Below are 26,999 nucleotides of genomic sequence, written 5' to 3'. Positions count from 1 at the left end.
TACGAATAAATAAACCAGGGATTTAACATGTCACGGAACTCATAATTTTCCAAAATATCCTTCTTTATGAATAATTAAATATTAACTAACAATGGTCAACACAGGATCGATCCATATTATTAAAAACCTGTGCATTACAGCTTTCTCCCCACCTATATCATCATTAAATGTTTATTTTTATTAAGAAGAAGGTACTACGAAATTTGCTCAGCATGGAGCAAGACTTAATTACTAGTTAGATGATGGTGATAACTTTATTGTCACTTTGAATGTACACCAATCGGCATACATCAAAATGAAATTTCGTTGCATACAGCTCTTAAAGGGTCACCACCTCAGATATATACTCCTTGTTCGGGGCCTGCTCAAATTTCACATTGTCCATTTTAGTCTCTAGGGAGTGAACGATGGCAAACAGGACAGATGGAAATGGGGCTCCATGTGGATTAGCCCTCAAGTTAGCTTGTATTCTGACAACCTCGCCTTCTTTCTTTTTTCTGATCCTGACTCTTCCACCCTTTCCTTAAAGAGGCCTTGCTTCTTTTCGCCCCTGGAGCACGCTGCTGCCACCGCCACCAACTCCTCCAAAAGCCTCTCTCTCTTCCTCTGGGCCTGCCGACAGCCTCATCCAGTTCCTTCGCTCCATAAACTCCAGGTCCTCTCCTCCTCTGCCTCCTCTGGAAACAGCCCTGATTTGCAGTAGAATCCATCACTGGGCCAGCAGTCAGATCTTGCTGCTGGTAGAACAAATTCAAACAGCGCCAACGACTTTTAACGGTCTCACCAACAGTTCCAAAACAACTAGAAACTCGCCATGCCAGCAAAGATAAAAGATAAAGATAAAATCATTTGAAACTCCTAACTTCACAATGGTCCAGTTTACCTGATTGGGTTCAGTATCTTTAGATATGTAGCATAGGTTCAAAAGAACTGCAGAAGCAAAGAGAAATACCGGGAGATCTGATTAAACTAAATTTGAACACACAGAACTCTACTAGCTTCTGAGGTGGTTCCTCCAGGAAGGATTGACACTCCCATTCAACTGCACTTCCAAGACTTTCCCAGATGGCTTAGTGGTAGACATTTTTAAAAGCCATTTACTCTATTCCAGACATGTCAAACACAAGGCCCGGGGGCCGGATCCGGCCCGCGAAGTAGTTTCATGTGGCCCGCGAAGCCATCCTGGAAACAGTGAGGGAACGGCCCCCACTGCCTTGGCCCTGGGCCAGAAACCCTCCTTCTGCCAGAGACCCTCAGATCTGTCCCACTCCTGCCCAGGCCCCCATAGGCACCCTTGATGCCAACGATGTACAGCTGGCCACGCCCACCCAGTAGGCCACGCCCACCCTGGCCATACCCACCTGGCCCCTTGAGGGCAACTGCAATGCTGATGTGGCCCTCAATGAAATTGAGTTTGATACCCCTGCTTCTATTCAGTTGCCCTATCTTTGTGTGTAGCTGGACCACACAAAGCATTAGAAAGGAGGTAACAATCCATGCTAGCACAAACAAGCTTTCCTTGAAGTGTTAAAGCTACCATGTTGGTTTCATAGCATGGCTCCTGAGATAACTCTCAAATTGCTTGCATGTGTTTGTGCACTCACAAAAAATACTAGTATTGAGTCTGCTGGTGAAATAATAATGCATGGACACAACTCAGTCACAGCTAGGGAGATATCTGAAGCCAAATGTAAGCAGTGCTTTTTTTGTAAAACAGTGTCGGAACTCACACATGTCATACAACCCGCCTTGCCTACCCTACAAGGTTCCATCCAAAAAAGGTGCTGGAACTCCGTTCTGAGCGTTCTATGAGAAAAAAAGCCCTGAATGTAAGTCTTCCATAGGATAGGGCTCCTTTATTGCTTTCAGGAAGGGCCCTTCACTCATGACAACACGCTTTGTGTCACAACCCCCACTTCTCAATGCTTTGCACAAGTCTAATAATATGAAGTAACGGGTCCTTCTCTTCTTTTCAGAAACTCATGCTTCCTGTATTTGCTGCTGAGTTTGTAAAGTAGCTGCTGCAGCTCTCCAGGAAAACCAATTTTTGCAAGGGCTATCAAATTCCATCAGAGGCTTACTGGCCTATCTGACAGATTGCAAGAGAGTATAGGGAGGATTAAAGCAAAGTTCGGAGAGGGCAGCCTAAGCAGTGAAGATTCTCAGTGGGTGCGATACTGAGAAAAGCATAAACAAATAAATTAATCTGGATCTCGAGGAGAGGCCCCCAGAGGACACGGAGGCTATTTAGGACCTTAAATTCCAGAAGTAGAAAACCTATCTCTGTTTGCTTTCTGATTGAAATGTCTCTTGAAAATATTGGCTGGTTGTGCCTGTGTGCTGGCTTAGACATTAAAGCATTGAAATTAATATGAAAAGAAAGCAAAGGAAAGTTCATCAATCCACCCTGGAGATGGATGGATGGATGGATGGATGGATGGATGGATGGATCTCAAAATATACAGTGAACAGTAAACATAGTGCCTGATGTTTAGTGTAAGACTTTGTTGCTGAATGAAGTAAGACTTCATTGGTGGGTCTTCTTGTATGTTGAACTTTCTTGATCATTCAATGACTTCAAGCAGTGGTGGAGCAGTGGGCTAATGCCTCCTTAAGTAACACCAGTTGCCTGCAATTAGTGCAGGTTCGAGTCCCACCAGGCTCAAGGTTGACTCAGCCTTCCATCCTTCCGAGGTAGGTAAAATGAGGACCCAGATTGTTGGGGGCAATTAAGCTGACTTTGTAATAATGCCACTGGGGGGGGGGGGGCGAAAGCCCTAACAAGCAGGCATGTACATAGAATGAAGGCTATTGCTAAGCACATTGGTTTGTGCTTTAAATTGTAAGCCACCCTGAGTCTTCGGAGAAGGGCGGGATATAAATGGGATTAAAATAAATAAAATAAACATAAAAACAATATGTTGTATGGGCAACCAGTAGCCTTGCCTTTATGGAATCCTCATAGTTTTCAAATATGGCACAATTCTATGGATTATTTTTTTTAAAAAAAAAAAACTTAAAACACTTTCCTATTCTGGATGAAAGTATTGCAGAATGCCTCTAGACCAGGGGTGTCAAACGTAATTTCATTGAGGGCCGCATCAGCATTGCGGTTGCCCTCAGGGGGCCGGGTGGGTGTGGCCTGGGTGGGCGTGGCCTACTGGGTGGGTGTGGCTAGAGTGTGTATGGCCTACTGGGTGGGCGTGGCCAGCTCTACATCGTTCGCATCAAGGGTGCCTATGGGGGCCTGGGCAGGAGTGGGACAGATCTGAGGGTCTCTGGCAGGAGGAGGGTCTCTGGGCCAGGGCCAAGGCAGTGGGGGCCGTTCCCTCACTGTTTCCAGGATGGCTTCGCAGGCCACATGAAACCACTTCGCGGGCCGGATCCGGCCCCCGGGTCTTGTGTTTGACATGTCTGCTCTAGACAAAAAAAAGTCCTCCGAACTATAGCGGCTCCAAAAGTTGGAGGGTGGAAGAAGCAGATGTGGAAAAAAAAAGGACCAAACATTTCTGGTCCCTTTCTAAATTCAAGCAAAATACAACAGCTATTCCTAAGAATAACATGTTGGTCCGAATTAACCAATAAATACTGATTTTGTCTCCAGAGCAAATGCGAATAGATGACTATTGCTGTTTTCCTAATAGGATGTGATCATCTCGTTCCCAATGCTGAAGGAGCTTAGAAGAAGAGGGAAATGTGCTCCTTGCTTCTTCCCTTCTCCTCGTCTGGCACACTAGTCCTATTTTTTTCCCCACACCCCTCCTGGCCAGGAAATGTGCACAAATGTGCACAAAGAGGTTTCTGGCAGGCTTTGGTGTCATCTGAATCTGTATGTGTTGCTGTTTGGAAGCTCAGTACCAAGGGGATGTGTCTTGTCTATTTCACAGGATTTCACAGATTGGTTATTCCTAGAGAACTCAAGAGTCGGGAGGGACTTAAGGCAATCAGATATCATCTTCTAATAAGCTAATATTGTGCACCTTGCTTTTGGGTTCTGTGGCACACATCCCATTTCTCTGCCAAGATAGGTATATAAAAAGAGAGTCCAGATGTGGTCTAGAACTCTACAGGTGCCAATTATGGTCTTCCCTTTTCCAAAGTGCGACCTTATTTGGAACGACGCAAGCTGCCTATAGTATTTTACGGCTTTTTCCAATGCCCTGGCAGGTGTGAAGAGGCAGCCTATTGCAGCCATGAGCCTCTGGTCTTGGCATGCAAAATTAGGAAGTTGTCACTTCTCAATTCATGGTCTAGAGATTCTGCTGTGAAAAGCCACCTAAGAACTCTTGGTAGGCGAGTGTGGGGGTGTAACTTTTTTCCCAATTTTTGCTTCTCCCCTCTCCCCTTTGGATTTTTAAACTCTTAGTGAGGAAGTAAATAACTTCTCATGGTAAACATTAACACATCTTTTATAGCAGGCGACTATAGCATGTTGTGATCTATTTTTTTCTTTCCTTCTCTAGCTGGTCTACCCCAGCTTGAATGTATGGTTAGATGCTACTATTGGATTCATTTTTCAAACTTGGACATGGTAAAATTAACCAACTTGATTTGCGGCTCTACTGAAAAGCCATGTTTTCCTACTTAGATGAATAATGCTGTGCTTAGGGCGGGGGTGGGTGGGGCGGAAACCCACCATACATTTCAGGTAAATTGTGGGAAAACGAGTAATATACATTTTTTGTGTAATGTGTGGTTCCTCTGCTGCAATGGAAATGATTTGTAGTTCCTTCCTTCTGGGATTATTTCCCCCCCCCCCCCCCGTTTCCCAATTTATGAGGCTATAAATCCTAAAAACCAGGAATTACTAAAATGGCTGCCATAAATGAAGCACAACCATAAAGTTGATGGCTACACCAATTAGCAAGCAGAGCTGGAGAGGCTAGAGAGGAGGTCCCTGAGGGTGGGCTCCATCACAAGTCCGAAAGCTCAGAAGACTAAGCCCAGTGGTCCCAGTGACCGACCCAGATTGGATCCTGCAACATAATCCTGGGACACATATATTCACCTTCATTGATAAGCAGAGCTATGAACCTTATGACTCTAGGTTTCCCTGGGATAGACGATAACAGCAGCAGTATAACTGCCAAAAAAATGAGGATCAAGCTGGACTTGGGTGAGTTTCTATGTTAGATGGGATTTGTAGTCGATACATAAAATACTTAAAGCACTTCGCAAAAGCTCTGAATAGAAAGCATGGCTGCCGTGCATGTGAGGTCAGAGTTAATAAACTAGAGATATGGGTGATTATGGTTTATGTCGAGGCATCCAGCATGAGCAGGGATCTGAGGAGGGACTCCCTTAGCTCCTTGTTCTTGTGTTGATGAGATCTGTGGAGATAAGTCATTTCCCACCGCTGTAGAACATATGCATAAACAACAAAGTGACTGTTTCCAGTGGTGACTTTGTTTTGTAAACTCAGTGAGAGAACATTCCTGCTAGCAAAAGCAGGAAGTAATTATAGATCTTCTCTAGAACTGGCATCACTGTATTTTGGTGGTGCTCCTGATGGGTTTTTTGCATTGGTGGGTATCATGGGGGCAGTTTTACTTCTGAACACTGGTGTGGTTATTTCACTAGAAAATAGGCTTGCAGAAATGTGTGCAGCTCTCACTGCTCATTCAACGTAGGAGTGATGTTCAGCTTGAAACAAAACGTCAGTAAGAAATGATATGTGCTGACTTGCTGCAGTGCTGTTTATTTAGGATAACACCCCAGACACTGAATTATAACCACCATTGGAAATGAATCACAGTAAAACAGCCCAGAGGTGTAGTAGAAGAACAGCTCTGTACCAAGTCGCAGACATTGTGATTATATTGGTTGTAGTGCAGCCTTGTCTTTAGTAAATTGTCTAGCAGCCACTGGTAAATAACAGCCTCATATAGGAAAGTGTGATGTATCTCCTAGTCCATCTTCTGATGGACTTTGAAAGAGCATTCTGTTCTTTCAAACAAGACTAGAAATTTCAAAAATTGATCACAGTGCTCTAGCAAGTCTCCATTCCTCCATTTGGTGTGTTAAAGATTAGAAGCCTTTGTTTCCGTGTTAATTTCTACCATTTTTCTGCCATCAGCATGGAAAGGAGGCTGCTAGCCTTATGGAAATTTAATAATATTCCTAGCTACAAGAGCCTTGGTGGAGCAGTGGGCTAATGCCTCCTTAAGTAACACCAGCTGCCTGCAATTTGCATCCCACCAGGCTCAAGGTTGACTCAGCCTTCCATCCTTCCGAGGTAGGTAAAATGAGGACCCAGATTGTTGGGGGCAATTAAGCTGACTTTGTAATAATGCCGCTTGGGGTGTGTGTGAAAGCCCTAATAAGCAGGCATATACATAGAATGAAGGCTACTGCTAAGCTTGTAAGCCGCCCTGAGTCTTCGGAGAAGGGCGGGATATAAATGGAATTAAAATAATAATAATAATAATATTTGTTGCCTTATTGATATGGCTGATTGAAGGTCATTTGATAAAACCAAGAAACACGGCTTTGAGGTCACTCCATCAATTTGGTATGGTGCATTTTGTACCCAGATGTGATTAGCGGATGTGGAAATGTACATAAGAGTCTTTTTGATTTAGAGATTGAGGCACCAGGCAAAAACCAGGAGATTGTGAGTTGTAGTCCCGCCTTAGGCATGAAAGCTCGCTGGGTGACTTTGAGCCAGTCCCAAATCAACTCACACGGTGGTTGTTGTGTGAAAAATAAGGGCAGGAAGGAATATTATGCATGTTCACCATCTTGAGTTATTTATAAAAATAATAAAGGTGGGATATTTTAAAAAAAAACCTAATAAAGTTAGTCATCGAATATAGCAACTCCTTCAATATCTTATTAACTTGCACTCCGTTAGGTAAGAAATATTTATTTAAAGCATTTATATAGCCCTCCATCTTACATCAAATTCCGGGAGACTTCCAAACAAAAATTAAAACATAGAAGTGTTAAAACCGTAAACATCAAAAGACAAAAATCTGACACCAAGTCAAGGTTCCGACATGCTGTCACTTCATCCTATCCCAGCATTTCAGGCAATATTCTTCAGTGTTTTTCTGAAGGCTAGGAGGAAATATTTGACCACTAACAGACTGGCATTGGACAGCTTCAGGTAAAAAGTATGATACAGGAGGGCTTGGCACAGGAAATTTGAATTGAGCCTTTTTTTAAAAAAAGAAAAGAAAAGAAAAAAGGATTTGTCCTTCCTTTATGAAATACCAAAGCTAAAAATGCACTTTTTGCAGCCGACATGTTTTGAATTCCAGGCACCTCTTCTCTGCCTCGAAATTCATTTCCTCTTGATGCTGAAATAGTTTTTTTTCCTTTTTTTTTTCTTCTTCTCCATACCTGTTCTCCTTCAGCATTTCTGGAACCTTGCAGTTTTCTTTTTATAGTGCCTGTTAAAGAGTGCAATATTTCTACAGTGATTGTAAAGCCTTAGGGAGGTTTTACTCCTGCTAAACGTCTCTCCGGTGTAAGGATGAAGCCAAGGAGTGCGATCAGGCTGCTGCCACTGCCGCCGCCGCTGCTGCTGCTGTGATAGGAACTATTGTTGATTGATGTTGTACAGATACCCTATTGCAGACATGTCAAACACAAGGCCCGGGGACCGGATCCGGCCCGCGAAGTGGTTTCATATGGCCCGTGAAGCCATCCTGGAAACAGTGAGGGAACGGCCCCCACTGCCTTGGCCCTGGCCCAGAGACCCTCCTTCTGCCAGAGACCCCCAGATCTCTCCCACTCCTGCCCGGATCCCCATAGGCACCCTTGATGCGAACGATGTAGAGCTGGCCACGCCCACCCAGCAGGCCATCTGCACTCTAGCCACGCCCACCCAGTAGGCCACGCCCACCCAGTAGGCCACGCCCACCCAGGCCACACCCACCCGGCCCCCTGAGGGCAACCGCAATGCTGATGCGGCCCTCCATGAAATTGAGTTTGACACCCCTGCCCTATTGTCTTCTTTTCGTCTTTTAGAAAAGACTAAAATTGAACACAGGCAGTCCTCAACTTAAAACAATACATTTAATAACTGTCTGAAGTTACAACGGGCACTAAAAAAAAAGTGACTTGCAGCCATTTTTCACACTTAGCAACCCTTGCAGCATCCTCCAAGGTCACATGATCAAAGTTCAGATGCTTGACAACTGGCAGGTATTTATGACTGTTGCAGTGTCCCGGAGGTCACGTGAACACCTTTTGTGACCTTCTGCCAAGCAAAGTCAATGGGGAAGCCAGCTTCACTTAACAAACCATGTTACTAACTTAACGACAGTGATTCACTTAACAACGGTGGCAAAAAAAGTTTGTAAAATGGGGCAAAAACCCACTTAACAAATGTCTCATTTAGCAGCATAAATTTTGAGCTCAGCTGTGATCATAAGTTGAGGACCATCTGTACTGCGTATTTGTTTAAATGTATTGGCCACCCAACTATATAAATCTATATATATAAAAAGGCCAAAGTAATGCAAGTGCAGCATCCAGCCTCAGAACTGACAGTGAAGATAATAGATAACCTATGTCCTTTAGGATTAATTCTGAAGAATAAAAGAACCAGCAGACCAAAAATACATCCAAGACGGGCACTAGGTAAGGTAGCAGTGAAACCAGGCTGGGTACAGGTTATCCTGGAGAAGGTTGCTAAGAGTTTACCACAATGTTATGGCTATTGAAAACACTTTTGGAATGTATTTTTTTAAATTTTAATTCCATTTATATCCCGCCCTTCTCCGAAGATTCAGGGCGGCTTACAAGCTTAGCAGTAGCCTTCATTCTATGTATATGCCTGCTTATTAGGGCTTTCATACACCCCCCAAGCGGCATTATTACAAAGTCAGCTTAATTGCCCCCAACAATCTGGGTCCTCATTTTACCTACCTCGGAAGGATGGAAGGCTGAGTCAACCTTGAGCCTGGTGGGATGCGAACCTGCACTAATTGCAGGCAGCTGGTGTTACTTAAGGAGGCATTAGCCCACTGCTCCACCAAGGCATCTACCAGAGGGTTATAAAGTTGTTAGTGTAATATTTGTGTGTTTTTTAAAAAAAAGATATATGAGGTGTCTTCGGTCTAGAAAATTCTGCTCATTTGGAAGAAAATATAACCTGTCTTGGTGACAAAGAATCAACCTAACTTTTGCAAACGTAAGTTTGGCAATGTTTACAACTTCGAATTATGAAAGAACTCTGTTATTCCTTGCTTATGAAGGAACTACCTACTGGAATTTGGTCTCACAATTTCTAAAAAAGAGATTTACTTCGCAATTGTAGTATATGTTTTCATGTTATTAGAATATGATTCTTCTTTCCTCAGCTTTCTAACAATAATAGAATTTTTTTTTTCTCTTTTACTTTCCCTATTCAAGTTTTGACCTAGTAAATGTGTATTAAACACTGTTCAGCAATGGTATCACCACCTCAGGACACTGGACTTTTTAAAAAATTTGCTTTTTTTGCATTCACATTTTACAATTTTTAGAATGTTTTGTGGTTATATTTTCAGGATAAAGAGGATTACCTGAACACACAGTGTCTTTTGGGGTAGTTGACTAAGCGCATCCCTAGAGCAGTCAACAATTCCTACCACCTAATAACAGTGTAGTAAACTGCACAAATGTATTGTGTTCATAAATATAGTCAATGTTACAACTTGGCAGTGCTTTAGATTCAAAAGTGAAAAAAAAGCTCTGGAATATAAGGGAATGTTCAAGTGATACCTACCTGCAACTCCTTTTTGTAGGATTGCATTGCAGTGAGAAGAACAGCTGTGTGATCCAGGAAAAGATGCAGCTGTTTTAATGATGCAGCTTGCTTTAAAGCAGGAGACTCCAGACTTGGCAGCTTTAAGACTTGTGGGCTTCAATTCTCAACTACACTGGCTGAGAAATTCTGAGAGTTGGAGTTTACTAATCTTAAAGTTGCCAAGTTTGGAGACAAACCCACCCCCCACTTTAAAGTATAGCTAATAACTGCTACATAGGTGTCCTCTGTGTTCCGAAGCACTTCTTTGTGCCTTGATAAGGAAGTGACAAAACATGACAACAAGCAATAATGGTTTTGTGGCTTTTTCTTTCCTACCTTCTCTTCTCCTGGCTGTGTTTCACATCTTCCTCCTCTGTAAATTCCAACTGTTCTTGGCTGTTGATTAAGAGAAAATCGGTTGAGTGCCTTTGGTTATGTCTTCCATGGCTGTAAAGCTTTTATTATCTCTGCTTATTTGGGAAAGGAAATTGGTTCTGGAGGGGAGGTCTGTATCTTCACCTTCTCTCTCCCCAAAAGCTAACATTTGAGGTCATATTCTGACATCCTCCCATAAACGCGTCCTGGCCTTTAATTGATATTTATGAGAGCTCTGCAGCTGTACAGTTGTTCCTTCTCAGTTCTGCAAAATAGAGATTCCCTTTCCCAGTGCTTTTTTTGTAAAAGAAAAAGGTGCCGGAACTCACACAGTGTTGTGATTCAGGGTCAGCCTGTGGGTTCGGCGGTTGGGTCGGACGACTCAGAGGAGGAGGACGGGGGTGTTGAAGAGCTTGCTGATAATGGCCTTGAGGCTCCGCAGAGCCCTCAGCCAGGCCCCTCCCACCTGGTCATGACGGAGACCCAGCTGTGTGAGCCTGACCGCGTGGATGAAGATGACCCACAGCTGGCCCTGTTCAAGGACGCCCGACGCAGGAGGCTGTCAATCAGGAGTAAACAAAGGAAGGCAATGGGGCACCTTGGAAGGAGGCAGAGAGAAGTCACACCCTGAACTGTATAAAAGGGGAATGCGTGGGAGGGCTGGTTTGCTGAAGGCAACCGCTTGAATAGTTCCTGTTTCATAGCTCCTGTTTCAGGGTTGGTGTCTGTTTTATGTTAATAAATTTGGCAGGCTTTATTCCAGCCTCTTGCCATTTGTAAAGGGGTTGTCCCTGCTTTTTCTGCAGGGCCGGTAGCAGGCTGGTACAGAACACACATGTAATACAACCCACCTTGCCTACCCTACAAGGTTCCATCCAAAAAAGGTGCCGGAACTCCGTTCTGAGCGTTCTATGAGAAAAAAAGCCCTTCCCTTCCCCCCCTTACCTATCAACCCATGTTATGCCTATTACCAGTTTTTTGAGACCTGTAGAAACTATGCATTTGACCTTGGGATGATCTCATCAACCCATTCTGAGATGTGTTGTAGATAAGATGCAGCAACTGTTGCCCCATCTGCCAGCCTGTGATCCTCCCAGTAGTAAGAATTAGGCGAGCAGCCCATTTTCAATCCCTCAAAGGATGTCCTGCTCGTGAATCTTTTGTATGAGAAAGATTTATTGAGGGGCAGGATGGAATCAGCATTTAGAAGAAGGGAAGCAAAAGCCTTGAGTTTTTCAGGATTTTCTCTTTATTTAGAGAAAGAGGCATTATTGCTCTTTGTTCTCCTGCCTTTTTTTTTCTTCTGGGAAATTTGGTGGGGAAAATTTAATTCATCATATCCAATCCACAACAGTGTAGTAGCTAAAAAGGACATGCAGTGAATGAGACAAATGATGAATTGGTTCTTCTTCTACAACTCCGTTTTCACTTACCTTTCCTAAACATTTACTACCGAAACTCCCATTGCCATGACCTTTAACCGAGTGAAACAGTACATTATATATAGGGCAGAGGTCTTCAAACTTGGCCCTTTTATGACTTGTGGACCTCAACTCCCAGAATTCCTCAGCCAGCGTGCCTGGCTGAGGAATTCTGGGAGTTGAGGTCCACAAGTCATAAAAGGGCCAGGTTTGAAGACTCCTGTCATAGGGCAACAATTTTGGAACCAAGGTACCTCAAATTGGCTATCTTACAGAGTGTGTCCAAAATATAGGACGTGTGACTCCAGAGAGAATGGAATTTGGGGAAGTTCTTCCCGTTGGCTTCTCCAGCGAAATCTTTCTCCCTGAAGTCTTCCCACAAGCAAAGTGGAGAAATTTCTAACAAACCTTGGGAGCATGATGGAGGGAACATGAGCATTATTGGAAGAAGCAGGGCTGTTACAGAAAAGGATAACCCTGCCACCATTACACTAGGTGTAGGTTGAGCTGGGAGAATTACTTGGTAGGCTTCCAAATTTTTGTGTTACCCTAATAGTAATAGTAATAGTAATAGGGACGTGGTGGCTCGAATCCCGAGTGCCGCGTAGCAGAGTGAGCGCCTGTTACTCATCCCAGCTTCTGCCAACCTAGCAGTTCGAAAGCAGGTAAAAATGCAAGTAGAAAAATAGGGACCACTACGGTGGGAAGGTAACAGCGTTCCGTGCGCCTTTGGCGTCTAGTCATGCCGGCCACATGACCACGGAGACGTCCTCGGACAAGCGCTGGCTCTTCGGCTTTGAAACGGAGATGAGCACCGGCCCCTAGAGTTGGAAATGACTAGCACACATGTGCGGGGCAACCTTTACCTTTTTTAATAGTATTAAAGCCCTTTTCAAAATTCAAATGGTTCTAGTTTCCAAAGTTTGCATGCCTCAAAACCTGTCAGATGGATGTCAGTTGGTGTGAGTAACCTGGATTGATAAAACAAAGAAGCTTGGCATTACACGGCATTTCTATTTGTACTTTCTTATCTACTTTTCCTTTAACCTGGGGTAGGGAGCCAATAGGGTGTAAAGTTAATTTAAAGCTGGGGAGAGTCAAGTTCAACTCCCATCTTTAACCCTGGCAGCTCACATCGGCGACTTTGAGCCGTTCATTTTACTCAGCCATTCATCTACTCAGAGGCTGGTTATGGGGAAAAACATGGGGAGAGGCTCTTGTCAGCTGCCTTGAGTACAGAGAGAAAAATTTAGCTCATCTTCCTCTTGAATAAATACAGTAAATGAGTTTCCCTAGAGACTGAGTTGTTATGCTGAGTTTAAGAAATACAAAAGGAAAAGAAACTTCGGGCTGAAATTGTAAGCACTATTTAAGTCACATTGAAATCAGTGCTTGTCCATTTTGATTTAATCAAGGCACTTATTAGTGCAGAACAGACTTTACTAGAAGTGTGTGTGTGTGTGTGTGTGTGTGTGTGTGTTACATGTACTATTGCCTGATTTCCTGTAGCAGCAAGATGTATCTCCGGATTAAATTTGACTAAAAACTAATTCTGTCTCTTTCCTTTTGGGCCATTGATGCAAGTTTGTGCTGGGAAAGCAGCACGCTAGCGCAATTGCCTGTGGCATAGAAAAAAAATGGAAATTTGTTTTGAAAGGCCGTTGTTATACTTCTAAATGTTTCTCTTCTACTTTTAAAGATTTGTGCTCTTGAATTATCAAAGAAGGCAGGTGAAGTGACATAAGCTGAATTACTCCGCACATTCCAAATGATTTCTATGCACCTTTGAGTTATCTGCATGTGTGTTGTTATGTATGTCTAAAAGGTAAAGGTAAAGGTTCCCCCGCACATGCGTGCTAGTCGTTTCCGACTCTAGGGGCCGGTGCTCATCTCCGTTTCATAGCCGAAGAGCCAGCGCTTGTCCGAGGACGTCTCCGTGGTCATGTGGCCGGCATGACTGGACGCCAAAGGCACACGGAACGCTGTTACCTTCCCACCGTAGTGGTCCCTATTTTTCTACTTGCATTTTTACGTGCTTTCGAACTGCTAGGTTGGCAGAAGGTGGGACGAGTAACAGGCACTCACTCTGCTACGCGGCACTCGGGATTCGACCCGCCAAACTGCCGACCTTCCGATCGACAAGTTCAGCGTCCTAACCCACTGAGCCACCGCGTCCCTTGTCTACAAAAAGATAAATAAACCAGGTCATGTTGCTGAAGGATTATTGCTGGATACTGCCCATCTTTCCATTATCCCCTCTTCAGGTTTACATAATCTTAACAAGATTGCAAAATGGTTTCGATAAGGATGTCTGTGGAGAGTCTCAGGCATCCATGTCATAGTTCTCCCAAAGGGGCTTTTTTCAAAAGGCAACTGGACTTTGTTTTTCCTTGAAGATGTTTCACTTCTCATCCTAGAAGCTTTTTCATTATTTACTGAATGATGGAGAATGGAATGATTTATATTCCTGGTAGTCATCTGGTCATTAGCACTCTCACTGGGAGTCGTTGAGGCCACTTGGATTATCACAGATAAACCTCCAAGTGGCCTCAACAGTTCTCAGAGAGAGTGCTAACAACCAGATGACGGCAGGGAATATAAACCCTTCCATCCTCCACCATTCAATCAGAACTGTAGAAGCTGCTTGGATGAGAAGCAAAATGTCTTCAAGAAAGAAACAAAGTCCAGTTGCCTTTTGATAAGGATATTGAAAGGGCTGGAATGGATGGGAGAAGAAGAGTCCTTGTGAGTTTTTTTTTTTGATTATGGAAAATGCTGGCTTTCCAGGCCAGGAAAATGAAATGCTTTATTTTATATCGTTGTGGTCCTATCTCTTAGTCTGGTGATTGAAAACAAAAACAAACCAGCATGACCTGTTTGCATAACTTGCTCATTCACCCTGAAGTTCAACTCTGTAAGTGGGAAGAATGAGAAAGTGCTATTTGGCATCACACTGTGGTTTGTTTTATCAATCTCCAGATTGCCAAGATTGTGTAGCGGGGAGCTTTGCCCTAATTGTGTAAGCGCCTCACATGATCTTGAATGGGTAAGGAAGTTCTGCCATCCAGCTGTTGCTAAACTACATTTTGCAGCAGATTTTATCATACTGAGAGTTATAGTTCAGTCACATCTGGAAACCTGCACATATTTTCCATCTTGATGTAGAGACTTGGGCAAGATTTATTTTATTTATTTATTTTATTTTATTGGATTTGTATACCGCCCTATTCCCGTAGGACTCAGGGCGGTTTACAGGGCAGTTAAAACCATGAATACAAAAAATTAAAAACAAATAAAACAATTAAATTAAATTCAAGCCCCAAGAGTAAATCTAAAACCCAGTTAAATTAACAACCCCACAGTCTGGACCAAACAGATCGAAGAGCCAAGTTTTCAGGTCCCGGCGAAATGAGCGAAGGTCGGGGGCAGAAGCTCCCACTGCATACACCCAACATAGGAGGTTCACAAGTATATGCCAATAAGAATATGTAAGAGCGGCAGACAAACAATATGTGCTAGTTGCCAAGTTATTATGGGAGAGAATTGTTGAAAAAGCATCTTGCAGGATTGCCTAGAGAGGTATATTGTTTACACTACAATATAGTAACCATGATGAAATTTTGGGAGGTGCCACCTTCAGACGGTATGTACCATTGATGTATATTTCATTTCTAGCGAGTGCTGGGGAAAAAAAAAACACTTAAAATGCAAATGGGGAGTTGTGCTTCTCCCCAACCTTCTCCTGTATTATATTCGGTAATATGAATAAGCAAATATTAAATAATATGTTGATATGTGAAAAAAATGATGTTCATAAACCTTGTGGCACTAAATGTAAGGTTGAGGTCAGAAGGTCTTGCCTCAAATTCTAATAATAGGGTAGGAATAGGGACCTTTTTAGTATGCCTTGATTTTCAGTGTTTCAGAAATAAACCAGAACTAGTCAAAATTGCGCAATTTACATGTCTCTGAGAACAGAGTGTCTTCTTGCCAAATTTAGATTATCTTGTGACGAATCAGAAATAGTCCTTTTTTTAGCTTCATGCTTTGTTGTCTTTGGATTCGTTCATGCTTACTAAGAGAACCACTCAAGAACCATTCACTTTGAAATACAATTTTCTGATCAGGTTCACTACCCTTTTAAAAACCTCTCTACACTATAACTTATTCTTTATGCTTCATTCTATCTAAGTGGTCATAAAATGGCTAGAGATGTTCCCTAATCATCGTCTGTTTTTCCTAAAGAACAATGAAAATTGAGGGGCTCTTTTCAATCTTTCCACTGTCTTTCCACACAAATGTTAATAAAGCCAGTTGCCAGGTTATATTCAAGCAAAATCAAACACCAGCAAGGGAGTCTAATGTGCGTATATGTCAACATATGAAATTGATTGCACAGCCAGGGGCCTGTCTGCTTGCTGAAAAGACCTGCCCCACTCTTTCAAGAAGCACTGGCTTGCATTAACAGCTCAATACAATTATGGAAGCTTTTATTTTTAGGTTATTAGCGTAGCAGCCTGGATTTGATGTCCTAAGTCAGACATGTCAAACACAAGGCCCGGGGGCCGGATCCGGCCCGCGAAGTGGTTTCATGCGGCCTGCGAAGCCACCCTGGAAACAGTGAGGGAACGGCCCCCGCTGCCTTGGCCCTGGCCCAGAGACCCTCAGATATGTCCCACTCCTGCCCAGGCCCTCATAGGCACCCTTGATGCGAATGATGTAGAGTTGGCCCACCCAGTAGGCCATACGCACTCTAGCCATGCCCACCCAGTAGGCCACGCCTACCCTGGCCATACCCACCCGGCCCCCTGAGGGCAACCGCAATGCTGATGCGGCCCTCAATGAAATTGAGTTTGACACCCCTGTCTTAAGTGATTCACTCTCAGAACCAAAGGCTAGCGAACCAACAACTTCTTAATTTGTGCCAGAGCCACAAAACAGGGATGCAAGGGGCTTTCTGTACCATATAGTCCAACTGCATGGTCAGTCCAGTAATTAAGATTTAGAGCATCCCCCCCCTCAAAAAAAACCCCAGAGTAATCACTGATGGGGGCGGGGGGGGAAGCATCGTAATGCTTTGGATTTTTGGAAGCACCAATGACATTCTCCTAATCAAATCAACCTCTGTTTCTTTTTATATTCTTCTTCTTGTTGTTGTTACTATTATTATTATCAACTATGTGAAGTTAGGGATGCGGTGGCTCAGTGGGTTAGGACGCTGAGCTTGTCAATCAGAAGGTCGGCAGTTTGGCGGGTCGAATCCCAAGTGCTGCGTAACAGAGTGAGCGCCTGTTACTCGTCCCAGCTTCTGCCAACCTAGCAGTTCGAAAGCACGTAAAAATGCAAGTAGAAAAATAGGGACCACTACTGTGGGAAGGTAACAGCGTTCTGTGCGCCTTTGGCGTCTAGTCATGCCGGCCACATGACCACGGAGATGTCCTCGGACAAGCGCTGGCTCTTCGGCTTTGAAACGGAGATGAGCACCGGCCCCTAGAGTCGGAAACGACTAGCACACATGTGCGGGAAAACCTTTACCTTTTTTATGTGAAGTTAGCTCTTTAGCTGTTGTTGGCCTTCAATACACCTCAAGTTCTTTCCAAGAATCTAGAATGTCATAAAATATTGCCATAGTACATGTGTTAATCCAAGCAGTATGGCCTTTTGCAATTAACAGATGGAAATGTCAGATTTTCTAACTGCCATCCAAGATTTTTTGGGTAATGCACCCAGTGTGCCTGTAACCACTGGGACTAGTATATCTGGTTTACCCCATAACCTTTCACCTTCAATTTTGATACTTTGTAATATTCTGCAGTTCTTTGTCTTGTATTCTATTATCCCCTGGTATTGTTACATCAATATAACCTACGTGTCTTCCTTTTAGACCACATCTGATGAGTTATGAGTCAAGACTTTATCAGTTAGTATTTGGAAATCTCCCAGTATTTTAATCTGCTCATATTCGACTACTTTTACAACTATATTTTCTCACCAGTTTTTCATTACTTGCAAATAATGATTTTTATAGATGTTCCATGATCAGACGATCATTTTGGTGACTGTGTCGTGTCGTTATTTATTATCAGTTTGTGCAATCCTCTTGCACCGAGTATATAATCCACTGTTTCTTCTGCCTTTGCACAATCTGCACAATTTGTATCATTTGACATTTTTTTTCAATTTTGCCCTTGATTGCATTTGTTTAAATAGCTTGCTCTTGAGCAGCCTCAATCAAACCTTCAGGGTTTTTTTGTTGTTGTTGTTTTAAAAAAAAACACGTCCCAGTTGTAAGCTATTGCCAAGTTTTATCTCCAGCCATTTTCCCCTTGAACTTTTGTAGACATTAACGATGTAATGCTTTTTCTTTCCAGCACGCTGCTCTTGTTTTTACTACATTATTTCTATATTCGTGTTTTGGTTCCTGCACATTCAGTAAGTTGCAGTTTAATTTGAACCAGTGCTTGTTTCTGGTTCTCCTATATAATTATCCAATACATGCTTTTCTTCCTCGACAGTTTGCTTAACTTGAAGTTAACCTCTTCCTCCATTATAATATAATTATGTTTATATTATAATTATGAAGAAGAGGAAGAAGAAGAAGAAGAAGAAGAAGAAGAAGAAGAAGAAGAAGAAGAAGAAGAAGAAGAAGAAGAAGAAGAGGAGGAGGAGGAGGAGGAAGAAGAGGAGGAGGAGGAGGAAGAAGAAGAGGAGGAGGAGGAGGAGGAGGAAGAGGAGGAGGAGGAAGAAGAAGAAGAAGAGGAGGAGGAGGAGGAGGAGGAGGAGGAGGAAGAAGAAGAAGAAGAAGAAGAAGAAGAAGAAAGAAGAAGAAGAATTTTCTTATTTTTTTATCCCACCTTTATTACTTTAAGAAGACATTCAGGCCACCAAACATACATGATACTCTTTCTTCCTCCTATGTTCCTCAAACAATAACCGCCAAGATAGCAATTGGCTATTTTCTTTGGGTTCTGAAGTGTTGGCTGCCACTAAGATTGAACTATGGGAATGTCTTAAATGTATTTCCGAAGATGGAGTTACACAGACAAACATTTCCAGTGAAGAAACTTGGCAATCTTTAAGAAATCAGGCATTCCTTCAGGTTTCCTGAACACAGATTTGGAGTTCTCTAAACCAGTGGTTCTCACCCTTTGGCCTGCAGTCCCCTCAGGGGCCATATTGTTGTCATAGGTCAGTGGTAGCGAACCTATGGCACAGGCGCCAGAGGCGGCACTCAGAGCCCTCCCTGTGGGCACCCGCACCATGCCTCGGAGGTGGCAACTGTCCCTCTTCAACCAGCTGCCCCACACAGGTGTCCCTCCCCACGAGCGACATTGAGGTGACCACGCCTACCTTGGCCACACGCACCCAATCTTCCATGACCACCACAGCCACACCCACCCAGTAGGCCACGCCCACCTGGCACCCAGCGAGTTTGGGCACTCGGTCTCTAAAAGGTTCGCCATCACTGTCATAGGGGGTCTGCGAAGACTTGAAGAAATATTATGATTTAAATCTTGAGTTAAGTCTTGGCCATGGTCCGTAGCCTTAAAAAGTATTTACAGGGGGTCTGCGGTGTAGAAAATATTAAGAACCAATGCTCTACACTTTGGAGGATTGGATTTCTACAGTATTGGAGTCACTCTATAGGATACCCAGTACAAAATTGATTTGAGGCTTCAGGGATCCAAAACTTGTCTTTTGAATGACTGTATTATCGAGACAATCTGACAACTGTTATAGATTTTTCACTGCTAGCAAGATCTAGTCAGTTTTGCTTCCCCAAATCTAATATCTCTTATATCAAATGATGTTTTTGAATGGTTTTCATTAATAGGAAGTATAGATAATCCATCCAATTATGCCTGTAACTAATTCCCTTTTTTTAAAAAAAATGCAGTCCTGCCTGCTGTTATCCTTATAAACTCTTTTGAGGCCTAACAGACACTGGATGACCAGATCAAAGCCAGGTCAACCTAATGGCAAATCTCAGCAGCTGATGGTTTTCCTGGCAGTGGAAATCTCCCATCTTTTCAGGTTGTTTTGGAGCTGGCCGGGCAGCACCAAAGAGGGGAAGAGTTCATGGGCCTTGCACAGAGTTATTAGAAGTAGGATTCTGAGCTTGGCTCTCTGCAGATAAGCTCACAACAGTGAGGTATTCCTTGCTTCAACCTGCTTGCCACTGCTAATTTCATGCCCTGTGATCCAGGTAATGCTCCAGTGCTTGCTTCGTCACCCAGGGCTTCAGGTCCTTTTTTTAGCTCAGCTGGAGAGCCCAGGGATGCTTCTGCTGCTGAATTTAAGCTGACTAAAAAGCTACTTTGCCAAAGCATCTGGGCAGGACAAGGCTGGCTTTTCATGGAAGCCAACAGTAGTACTTCCTTTGCTGTTTGGGGAACACAAACACAGGCGCACTTAAGTGTCCAGTATGATTACCTGTACAGAAGTATTGTTCTGTTTGGATGAAGAAGCAATTCAGTACTAACAGGCCATTCCATCACCATATCCTTACAATAGCTTAGATTTTGATTAGAATGCTGGTTACTGACAGTGTGGAGATGGATGTAAGAGCTTTTTTTTTTCCTCAGGGAGAGCTGATTGAGGCAGCTTCTTTGCAATTTTCCCAAGCAAACCTCTCACACATCAGGATTTTTGCATGTTCTGGTTCTTCTTAGCCAATGAAGGAGGGTGGGGGCTGGGAGAATTAAGCAACAGGGCTTTGGACAGTCTCTCTTGATTTTTTTAGGCCTCCCAGATTACATCCTGTAAATAAGTCAGGGTACGTAAAAGTATTTCCTGAACTGTCTGAATCATAATGTGCCCATGTTAGTGATCTGTGATAGTATTTCTCAACTTCAGTGGCTTTAAGACAAGGGATCTTCAAACTTGGCCACTTTAAGACTTGTGGACTTCAACTCTCAGAATTTCTCAACCAACCCTGGCTGGCTGAGGAATTCTGGGAGTTGAAGTCCACAAGTCTTAAAGTGGCCAAGTTTAAAGACCCCTGCTTTAAGAAATATGGACTTCAACTCTCAGAATTTGAAGTCCATGCACCTTAAAGTTGCCAAGGTTGAGAAACACTGATAATGTAAGATACCAAAACTTTGAAGAAATGGAGTTTTCCCCAAACCTTGAAAAGATTCCTAGCTTTAAAAAAGAAGGAAAAGTTTTACAAACAGATGTTCAGCAGGCTTTGGTAAAAGTTCCTGTTTGGACAATCCTGTCTTCCTAAGATGTGGATTGGGGTGGGTTCTGACAACAAGATAAAAATTAAAGTATAATTTAATATAATATTAAGTAAATGCATTTAATCCCCTTGTATTCAGAAGGTGTATACACATACACGTAAGATTAGAAATGATTGTTTGACAGAAATTGCCCTTGATTTCTGAAATAGTATTCAAAGTTTGGAGAAGTGTATCTATTCCTTTTTCTTTTACCCTTTTCTTTTACAAAAAAGCCCCACCAATGTTATTGAGGTTTGCAGCCATTGTAGATGGCACGTTTACTCTCTTCCGATTCTCCACCATTATCATAAAGAGTGGAGCTCAATTTGAAGGGGATATCATTCATTCATTCATTCATTCATACATGCATACATACATACACACATACATACATACATACATACATACATACATAAAATTTCTAGGTCATCCAATCTCAGTCACTCCAGGTAGCGTTACTTTTTGGTAATGACCACAGAAGGGGACTTTTTCAAGGATATCATGGCTTTAGTGAGAAGTTTATATTCCCTGTCCAACACAAGATAATCTTCATGATAATCAAGTGGACACATCTGTAATGAAATTAACAAAAACAAAAGACATTACTGCATGTTTCCTCAATAAATAAGAGGAAGTTTGCCTCTGGGAGTCTTAAAGCATTGAATTGAACAAAGATGATCAGGGGACTGGAGGCTAAAACATATAAGGAACGTCTGCTGGAATTGGGCATATCTAGTTTAATGAAGAGAAGGATGAGGGGTGACATGATAGCAGTGTTCCGATATCTCAGGGGCTGCCCCAAAGAAGAGGGAGTCAAGCTATTTTCCAAAGCGCCCGAAGGCAGGACAAGAAGCAATGGATGGAAACTAACCAAAAAGAGAAGCAACTTAGAACTAAGGAGAAATTTTCTCACAGTTAGAGCAATTCACCAGTGGAACAACCTGCCTCCAGAAGCTGTGAATGCTCCAACGTTGGAAGTTTTTAAGAAGAAACCGGACAGCCATTTGTCTGAAATGGTATAGGGTTTCCTGTCTGAGCAGGGATTGGACTAGATGACCTCCAAGGTCCCTTCCAACTTTATTATTGTTATTAAATCTGTGTTCAGGAAAACTGAAGGAATGCCTGATTTCTTAAAGATTGCCAAGTTCTTCATTGGAAATGTTTGTCTGTGTAACTCCATCTTCAGAAATACATTTAAGACATTCCCATAGTTCAATCTTAGCAGCAGCCAACACTTCAGAACCCAAAGAAAATAGCCAATCGCTATCTCACAGGTTATTGTTTGAGGAACATAGGAGGAAGAAAGAGTATCAGTTCCCTTCCAATTTTGTTCTTGTTGTTGTTGTTATGGACGTTAACTATTGTCTGTGATTTGATGTTTGATTCAGTAGGACAATATAGTTCTGAATGAGGCTTTGGAATTTCCCGGAGGAAATGTAAGTTTATCCCAAAGCAATCCCAATGTATGAGGCTCCGCTGGTCATTAGCAGTTTTCACCCCATCTGTGGATAGCCATTGTAGTTTCAATGCCAGGATTCATATTGTGTGCATTGCTGGTCATGAGAGTGAGAAGTTTTGTTTTTTTTTCATTTGTGTTGTAGACAGTCACGTGATTGATATTCTACCCAACAGCGTATTAATAGTTACTTTGAAGTATCACGCATGCTTTTCAGCTGGAGGCTGGTGGTTTGATCGTTGTGCAAGCTCTGCAGATTCGTGAGGTTTCAAAATGCCATGAAAATGTGATCTTGGTTTGTGACAGAGAGATCTGGGGAAAGGTCGTAACAGAGTTGGAAGGGACCTTTGCAGGTCTTCTAGTCCAACCCCCTGCTCTAGCAGAAGACCCTAGACCAGTAATGGCGAACCTATGGCACGCGTGCCAGAGGGGGGGCACTCAGAGCCCTCTCTTTGGGCACGCGTGCCAACCCCCCAGCCCCGCCTCCCCCCATGGCCCCCCACTCACCAGCAGCTCCCCTGAGGAGAGTCACCCCCAGGCGTGGCCCAGGCAGAGCAGCGCAGCCAAGGACATGGCAGCCGGGCGGCGGGGACAAGACTCCGCCCTCGCGCCCTGTCACGCACAGATGATGCTGCGGGGCGTGGGCAGAGGGTGTGGCCGCCAGGGCGCTGCTGGGCCACCTGGGCGATCGGCCGCGGGCTGTGGAGGTGGTAAGTGGCCCTGCAGGCGGGCGGGGTGGAGCGGCGGGCAGAGCAGGGGTGATGGGCAGGGCGGGGGCAGTTTTGGGACACTCAGTCTCTAAAAGGTTCGCCATCACTGCCCTGTACCATTCTGGACCAATGGTACAAGACCAATGAATGATCCAGAGGGACTTGAACCACAATCCCCAGTTCCGGAGGCTGATGCCTTATCCATTAGGCCACTGGGTCACTTGTTCCTTTTGCAGCACAGTTTCTAAAACTCTGTTTTGATGCTTGTTACTTTTCTCTCTCTCTCTCTCTCTCCTAGGATTTCTTTGAAAGCTACATTTCTGTGGCTTCCACTGTGCCTTCTGTCCTGAGCTTGATTGGGAATTTCCTGCTAGTCAACAAGTAAGTGTGATTGCATTAGTGGCCCTACGTTTCCTTCCTCCCACTCTGCCCTGCCTCCTCCGGCCTTGCCTATGCCATGTGTCACCCCAGGTTGCAGCATTAACACAGCAGTGATTTAAAAGTCAAGCTAAAAATTCTTGATGAGAAAATGGGCTTAACCAGAAAATCCTGTGCTGCACAGCAAAACTTCTCAAAGTCATAGCGTGTTATTTACTTTTGTCCTAAATTAAGGCAGACAATATCCAAAACGGTCTAGATGATCATTTTTACTAAGTTAATGGAGGCTGCTTCAAACAGATGTTCTCCAGGGGAAATGAAATTCATCATGCTGGGCAATATCAGTAGGAAGGGTTGCTAAATGTATGGAAAAGATGAGAATCAGCAAGAACTTAACTAAGAAGGCAGTGGCCTCAAATTCAGCAGCTACATGTTGGGCAAAGAGGAAGGAGACAAAAGAAGGAACTGAGGTCAAGATCTCCTGGTGGACTTAGCTGTGACATGGCACTCAAGGAAGTCTTGATTGCTACTTCAACGGCAGCGAACTATTTGAAGACAGCATAGGTTGCTAGCTGAGCAGTTTGTCTCTCTGATATGTAAAGTAAAAGTAGGTCACAGTTTTCGAAGGAGAAGATGGGATGGAGTGATCAGCACTTCTCTTCTATCATTGTTCCTACATGATCTTTGTGTTTTATAACTTGAAGGAGGGAAAGTATAAGTGCCCGGATAAGAGATGTAAAAAAAAAGAAAGTAGAAAAATAATAGGCTTCAAAGTCTTAGGACTGAGAATTCTATACCAAGTACCAGAACCCTGTTTTGCATTTCCTTTCTTGCTATTTTAAGACGTAGTGCTCTTAACACCACTAACCAGGCTCAAAAAACGTAATCCAAACATCACCTTTTGAAATGTCCTTAGGTGTGTTCTAAAGAAACATCGATCATTTAGGTGAGAAAATCTTGGAATTTGGTAGATGATCCCATTAGTTCTCTACTTAATGTGTCCAGTCTATTTCAATTTAAAGCCAGTCATTTTTTGCAGCCATGCCTATTCCCAGATCTAAAACTCTGGAGATGTAGGTAATTGTAATTCAGAACATCTGCAGGGCACTGGGTCCAGGAAAGTTGCGCTTAAAAGATTCATTTTTTGTAATGCCTTTCTTGGGATTATTCTTACTTTGCTCGCATGCAGACTTTGTGTATGTTTAGTAAATTGAGGCTAGGTTTGGCAGGACATTAAAGCAGGTATCTCTAACCTTTCCAGCTTTGCGGATCGGCAGGGGGAGGGAGAGGGGATGGTTCTGTGCAAGCAGGGGGCATGCACCTTCACAAGCGCAAATCCACTTACACACACAGTGGGTGCACACACCGACTGTGTTGTGATTCCATGCCAGCCTGTGCTCCCAACAGCTGAGTCCAGGGAATCTGAGGAGGAGGAGGAGGAGTTTGGAAAGCCATCAGAGTTGGTGGGAGGCTCTCATGAATTTCAAGATTCACAATCAGAGGAAGAGCCTGGCCCCTCCAATTGTGTTCCGGATGAGACTCAGCTGTGTGGGGAAGTTGAGTCAGACTCTGAGGACTCACAGATGGACGTCATTATAGACGCTCGTAAAAGAAGGCAGTTAATTAAAGCAGGTCAGAGGGAAACAATAGGGCAACTCCAAGGGAGGTGGAGAAGGCATTGAGAAGCCACGCCTTGGGGCTGCTTAATAAAAAGGGAAGGTGTGGGAAGGTGTTGCTGAAGGCAACTGTTTGTAAACAACATCAAGGGAATCAGTCTGTTTGTTTTACCAGTGAAATTGTTGTTTAACTCCTGCTCTGTTTGGCTTTTTGAACCAATTATTTGTTGGAAAAGTATTCTGTTGTTTTTGTTTTGAGGAAATAATTATCAGGACCGTATATAAATAAAAAGGGTTGGTTTTTCCAGCCTACTGAATAAAAAGGGGGTGTTCTTGTGACGCAACAAGGACGGGCATAGGCTGGGACAAAACTGTTTGCACAAATGAAGCTGCTTGCACAACCCATTTCCAAACAGGCTGTGGCCTGGTACTGGCCCATAGCCCGAGGCTTGGGGACCCCTGCATGAAAGGACACCTCTTTCTTTTTTAAATTATCATCAGTCATCGCTGAGGAAACTGGACAAACTACCATAGAGCTCCACTCCTCCTGGGTGGAAATATTTGCAAGAGAATCCTAGGGAGGCAACTCCTTGATTCTCCACTACAAGTGCTTCTCAACTTTGGTGGCTTTCAGAGGTGTGGACTTCAACTTCCAGAATTCCCCAGCCAGTCGAGAAATTCTGGGAGTTGAAGTCCAGACTTCTTTAAGCTGCCAAGGTGAAGAAACATGGCCGTTCGGTATGGATATGGGGGCATCTCAGTTTCTGTCCCTCTGATGTTCCAGGAAGGATACTTAATACTATCCTTATTTTTCCACATCTTTATAGAAAAAGTAGCTGACTGTCACAAGAAATGGTACACTTGCTGAAGCCCAGGAATGGATACTGGAGAAAGCCCTTATTTGCTTAAGTGGCATTTTCTGTCAAAAATGCCCCCGTTATCTGTCTTACTGTGACTATCCTTATCTGTAGAATTCCTTAAAGGGAGAATTAAATTATCTGCAATTCCATGAAGTAAAGCTGACCCAGAGACCTGAACATCTTATATATTCTCTAGCTTTGGGAATCCATTTCACAAAACCCATTATGCTTAATGCATTACCTTTTAAAAGTAGCATTCATTTATCTTTGCCACATTGTTGATTCTGCTGAGTGGCGCATCCATAATCAATAAGTGTTTTATTATGCTAAGTTTTCAGCATCATAAATACACATGAGTCTGGCTTGCATTTATGGAAACTCCCAGGAAAATTGGATCCCTGTAGCTTGATTGCCTCCAGAGATTAACTTATGACTACTCCATGCTCCGTCCTTCTTAAAGAAGCTTGGTGATAATTAACATGTGGTGATGGGTCTGAACTGGATCTCGTGCCTAACGTTTTGCAGGGCTAAGGTGAGCAAGACACTGAGGAGACGTGGGTTGTCCACTAGCACGTCTTTTTTGCCCAGGAGCAATTCATTTTGTTTGCTTGATGTATTTCAGAGGTCTTCAGACTTGGCTCTTTTATGACTGGTGGACTTCAACTCCCAGAATTCCTCAGCCAGCCATGTTTGAAGACCCCTGGTGTATTTCTTTAAAGCTATCTGTTCAAACAGGTTGGGTTTGTCAAAAGATCTAGATCCAGGCAGGCAACATTTCTAATTTTGGTAGTCTTGTAGCATGAAGCATATCTCATTTAAAGTAACTTGGGAGAAAAGTGTTTATCATAATAAGACGTTTAGGCCAGGGCCTTATCCAGTGGTGGGATTCAGATATGTGAACAACCAGTTCTCTGTGTGGATGCCGCTTCCGGAAGTCCGTTCTGGGCCTGGGCAACAAAACGTTAGCTACCGGTTCTGGCGAACTATTGCGAACCAGCTGAATCCCACCACTGGCCTTATCCCTGAAGGCTAAGTCAATCTTTTGTCTGCAAGATCTTGGTCACTTTTCTACCTTTTGTCTTTCCCAGCCCTCTCCCTTGAATAATGTGGTGCTTATAATTTTACTGTGTAAACAAATAAGAAAAGTTGTGCCAAGTTAACTTTCCTCTTTAAATAAATCAATCTGAAAAAGTTCTTTTCAGAAAGCTACTGCAACTTTC

At 43.3% G+C, this 26,999-nt stretch overlaps 1 protein-coding gene across 1 annotated transcript in view; it reads left to right on the top strand.

Annotated features, from left to right (window-relative positions):
- SLC29A3 (solute carrier family 29 member 3) overlaps positions 1–26,999 on the top strand; it is a 55,793-nt gene that overhangs the window by 17,104 nt on the left and 11,690 nt on the right. The window contains exon 3 of the mRNA XM_083364803.1: positions 23,224–23,306. Within this exon, the coding sequence (XP_083220929.1) occupies positions 23,224–23,306 (83 nt within the window). The remainder of the gene's footprint in view (positions 1–23,223; positions 23,307–26,999) is intronic.

Source organism: Vipera ursinii (assembly GCF_947247035.1).
Source record: "Vipera ursinii genome assembly, chromosome: 5".
Lineage (NCBI taxonomy): Eukaryota > Metazoa > Chordata > Lepidosauria > Squamata > Viperidae > Vipera > Vipera ursinii.
The sequence above is the reverse complement of the archived record's forward strand: the minus strand, read 5'-3'. Positions and strand labels throughout refer to the sequence as shown.